Source organism: Sardina pilchardus, chromosome 8 (assembly GCF_963854185.1).
Source record: "Sardina pilchardus chromosome 8, fSarPil1.1, whole genome shotgun sequence".
Lineage (NCBI taxonomy): Eukaryota > Metazoa > Chordata > Actinopteri > Clupeiformes > Clupeidae > Sardina > Sardina pilchardus.
The window spans coordinates 11,080,319-11,085,318 of record NC_085001.1 but is presented as its reverse complement, the minus strand read 5'-3'; the positions used below and the strand labels follow the sequence as shown (position 1 = coordinate 11,085,318).

Below are 5,000 nucleotides of genomic sequence, written 5' to 3'. Positions count from 1 at the left end.
TAACAGGCTCTCTTTGCTCCCCCCTGGGCAGGTATCCTGGAGACCATGCGTCTGGACATCATACGGACCCACGGCACCATTGACCAGGTGTTCGGCCACGCCACCTACTACGCCGCCGACCTGCCCATCTGGTGGCAGGTGCCACAGTACGTCCTCATCGGCATCAGCGAGATCTTCGCCAGCATCGCCGGTATGCCCGTGCACACACACACACACACACACACACACACACACACTATATAGCACCTTTTTTTTCTGAGAGTGTATGCAGACTTTGCTTTAAGTACTGACGTGTGTTCAGAAGTGCAGTGCACCTGAAGTACAAAGGTGCATTCAAATTCGCAAACATAGGCGAACGTTTGCCAACGGTCTTCAGTTTGCCTCGAGTTTTTCGACGAACCTTTGCGAACAATCGCGAACAGTGCAATGCAGTTGCCGGTAGAGTGGAACGTTAACACCAAAATCGTTCAAGTCTAAAGGAAATAAAGAAAACATGGTCACCACGAACATTCGCCACTGTTTGCCAAATTTGAATGCGCTTCAGTTGAGTTGTGCTCAGTCACAGCTCGAGTGGCTGTCCAGCTCTTTGGGTCGGTGGGTGTTGCACCATTAGCACTGGACACCTGACGGGGCCATTACGTGATTGGACGAATCCGAGTATGCTTTTTTACTCGTGTGTGTGTGTGTGTGTGTGTGTGTGTGTGTGTGTGTGTGTGTGAGATTTCGTGTGTTTGTGTGTTCCCACTTCTCAGTCAGTTCCTCAAAGCCTGTAGTGTGTCACAGCAGGCTTCTAATTACCGCTGAGAGAAGCGAGGTTTTCTACGGCGGAGTCGATTTTCACCCAGGAGCCTCCATCACCGGGTCCCTCCGCACACAGCAGGGGCACTTTAATGGGCTCATTCTCCCGCACTCAATACGGGTTAGGGCCACAGAGCTCAGCCAAATGAATGGAGGAGGCTCACAAAGATGTGATTGGGCATATATTAGTGTGTGTGTGTGTGTGTGTGTGTGTGTGTGCACACGGAGGGAGTTGTTATATGTGGGGATTCATCGGTTGTACTTTTTCTGTCACACACATGCGCACACACACCCGCACACACACACACCAGCAGCACCTCTCCTTATGACCATTCAGCCGTTGAAATGGCTAGTGACTCACCTCTTCGATCAGTGGGTCTGGCTTTTAAAGAAAACAACCCATGTCTCAGATGGCCACCCATGTCTTCCTCCTTGGAGTTATTTTAAAGACGGTAACCCATGTCTCTCTCCTTGGTGTTATTTTAAAGACGGTAACCCATGTCTTCCTCCTTGGAGTTATTTTAAAGACGGTAACCCATGTCTCTCTCCTTGGTGTTATTTTAAAGACAGTAACCCATGTCTCTCACCTTGGTGTTATTTTAAAGACAGTAACCCATGTCTCTCACCTTGGTGTTATTTTAAAGACAGTAACCCATGTCTCTCACCTTGGTGTTATTTTAAAGACAGTAACCCATGTCTCTCACCTTGGACTTATTTTAAAGACGGTAACCCATGTGTCTCTCCTTGGTGTTATTTTAAAGACAGTAACCCATGTGTCTCTCCTTGGTGTTATTTTAAAGACAGTAACCCATGTGTCTCTCCTTGGTGTTATTTTAAAGACAGTAACCCATGTGTCTCTCCTGACCACACTGCCACCGCCACTGTCCCATGTCCTGACCTGTGGCCAGCAGGCTATTGTGGAGATCTGTTCAAGAAAAGTAGCTGTGTGCTCGTCCCACCTTGCAGGTGCAGGACAAATGGAGAGTAGCTTAGGAAAGGAATATAATGTCCGACCGCAACACTGATAAATTGCTCCCGTTTAATGTGAAAAAGCAACGTTTCGACCCTACTGGGTTTTCATCAGGCAAAATGCATGTTGCGGACATTGAATACCTTTCCTATTGTGGAGATCTGGACGCACTGCACTGCCAAGATTCCCTTGGTCTGTCAGCAGACATGCATTGTGTGGCAGGCGACGAGTGTCCTGTACAGTAATTAGCCCTTTTCACGAGATGTCAGACGAAGCGTTGCTGGGTGTCCTCCGGCATGTCCAGCCGTCCAATACTACAGAAGAAGAAGAAGAAGAAGAAGAAGTATTCATGGGTTTCATCAGGTCCCTTTCCACAGGTGTATACAATCAAGCACCTTGATTATCAATGCAGACTGCATGGTGCTTGATTGTATACACCTGTGGAAAGGGACCTGATGAATACTTCTTCTTCTTCTTCTGTAGTATTGGGCGGCTGGACATGCCGGAGGACACCCAGCAACGCTTCGTCTGACATCACGTGAAAAGGGCTAATTGGGTGAACTGACATACGGGCATACGGATCGAGTCATCTGCTTCACACATATCATTAATATGCCATCAACATTAATCATTACTTAATGATGAAATCATTAACGTTTTACTGAAATTATTTGGTAAACAAAAAAAGTGAAACAAAACAACAACCGTAGACTGCTGAGACTGAGAAGGACAGATTTGCATAACAGGCCCTCTGGAATAATGGCTGGTGGTTATAGTAATAGATTTGATTGGTGTTCTTCTCTAGCAAATGTTATTATCAAGCTTTGGCTGGTGTTCTGTTCACTTGTTATAATAACATTTAGCTGGTGCTCACCTGTTATGGTGAAGCTCTGACTGACCGTGTTCTCCACGCAAAACTTTACAACAGCTTCTGGACAACGCTGAATAGTACCATTAGGCTATGCTGAAAAACAGCAGATGCATTCGCAGTGTTTTTTTTTTTAACCAGAATTGAGCAGTTCAGAGATAATTGATTGTTCATTAAGTCTTAATGCTGTGAAATTTGGATGAGTGATAAACGCGTAACTATTCAATGACAGCTACGCAGTTGCCACTTCAGTGCGAGTCGCTGTAGGAAGGCAATGATTTTGTTTTGTGAGAAACTCACTTGTAGACACCTGGAGGAATGCTTTAAAAATGAAATTGCACCACAGTTTGTTTGTTTGTGTTTTCCCCTGAATTTAAGATTGAAACACTTCGTAATCAAGGAACTATGGCTTACCACAGCTGCTTGATGAGAGTCAAATGTGTGGAAATGTTTCGGTGTGTCTGAACAGTGTGTGCGTGTGTGTTGGTAGATTTAAATTTTGCATGAGTGTTTGTTTATGCATGCGTAAACATTGTGTGTGTGTGTGTGTGTGTTTGTGTGTGTCTTTCTGTCTTCTCAGAGGTAGCAGTTGCCTCTTACCTGCTGTTTCTTCAGGGAGAGCTTCAGGGAGAGCACCTGTAACCCCTCTCTCTGTTCAGGGCAACTACCGCTCTTCGTGTGTGTGTGTGTGTGTGTGTGTGTGTGTGTGTGTGTGTGTGTGTGTGTGTGTGTGTGTGTTTATGTGTTTATTGTCTATGTTGTATGTGTATTTAAATACTATGTGTGTTTTATGTGTATGTTTTGCAAATGTTATAGATGTTTGTTTTAATATGTGTGTATGTCAGTGTGTGTGTGTGTGTGTGTGTGTGTGTGTGAGAGAGAGAGAGGTCAGGAGCAGCCACCCCAGACAGTCATCTGAGTCTATAGAGACCCTCAGCCGAGGTCAAGTTTACAGATCACACACAAACAAGCCCAGACAGTGCGCGCGCACACACACACACACACACACACACACAAACAAGCCCAGACAGTGTACACACACACACACACACACACACACACGGACAATCAAGCCTCCACCACACAAGGTCAGTGTTAGACTAATGTGCCTGGGTGAAATGAAGTCTGGGTGTGTTAGTGTGTGTGTGTGTGTGCATGCACGTAGGTAGGTTGAGTGTGTTAGTGTGTGTGTGCATGCACGTACTGTAGGTATGTTGAGTGTGTCAGTAGAGCACAGAGCAGATGGGGGTGTGTGTCTGTTTGGGTTCTTCTGTGGAGAACTGAAGGAGACTGCCAGGAAGGTGAAAACTCTGACTTGGTTAGCACACACACACACACACACACACACACACACACACACACACATACACATACACACACCTACCTGAAGCAGCCCATTACGATCAGGGAGGATGCTAGAGTGTGTGTGTGTGTGTGTGTGTTTGTGTGTGTGGAGCTGGACATACAGGCACACACACACACACACACACACACACACACACACACACACAGAATGTGTGTGTGTACACATTCATTTTTAGTGGGTGTGTGTGTGTGTGTGTAGCTGGCTAGCTGGACATGCAGGCATCATTCTTCCTCGGTGTCAGTCGTGAGTGTGCAGCGCCTGTTGAGCAGTGATATGCATGTGCCATCTGCTTGTGTTTGTGTTGGTGTCAGTGTGTGTTACAGCGGGATCTGCCCAGCCTGTTCTCCACTGTTAGCATCTCTGTCTAGCCGTCCCTCAGTCTTCTGTCTGCCCCTCTGTCTTTCTCTCTCCATCCCTTTCTCCATTCCTCTCTCCCTTTCTCTATTCCTCCTTCTCTCCCTCTCTCTCCCTCTCTATTCCTCTCTCTCTCCCTCTCGCTCCCTCTCTCCTCTCTATTCCTCTGTCTCTCTCGGTTCCGCTCTCTCTCTCTCTCTCTCTCTCTCTCTCTCTCTCTCGGTTCCGCTCTCTCTCTCTCTCTCTCTCTCTCTCTCTCTCTCTCTCTCTCTCTCTCTCTCTCTCTCTCTCTGCACCAGCACCATGCTTGATGTATCGCGGGCCACATGTTCAGTGGTCACTGGTCACCAGTCGCCTCTTGATTTGCCGTACACCGTGAGTCCAGTCTCGGCCAGTTCTACCGTAATTTCCCAACTATTAGCTGCGGCTTATACATTGATTTAGCAAAATATTTTCAGCTATGAGGTTAAAACGCAGGGTCAGTTAATATGCCGTTAATATGGTTAATACGGTCTTCTTTTAACTCACTCGCATAAAACACTTGTCCTGCGGCTTAAACACGATACAGCTAATATACAGGAAATGAGCGATTTCAAAATGTGTAAAACGTATAGAGGAAAAATGCTCCCGTCACTGTCACCGTT

The 5,000-nt window shown here is 46.5% G+C and overlaps 1 protein-coding gene across 1 annotated transcript in view; it reads left to right on the top strand.

Annotated features, from left to right (window-relative positions):
- slc15a4 (solute carrier family 15 member 4) overlaps positions 1-5,000 on the top strand; it is a 63,722-nt gene that overhangs the window by 27,878 nt on the left and 30,844 nt on the right. The window contains exon 7 of the mRNA XM_062542692.1: positions 32-190. Within this exon, the coding sequence (XP_062398676.1) occupies positions 32-190 (159 nt within the window). The remainder of the gene's footprint in view (positions 1-31; positions 191-5,000) is intronic.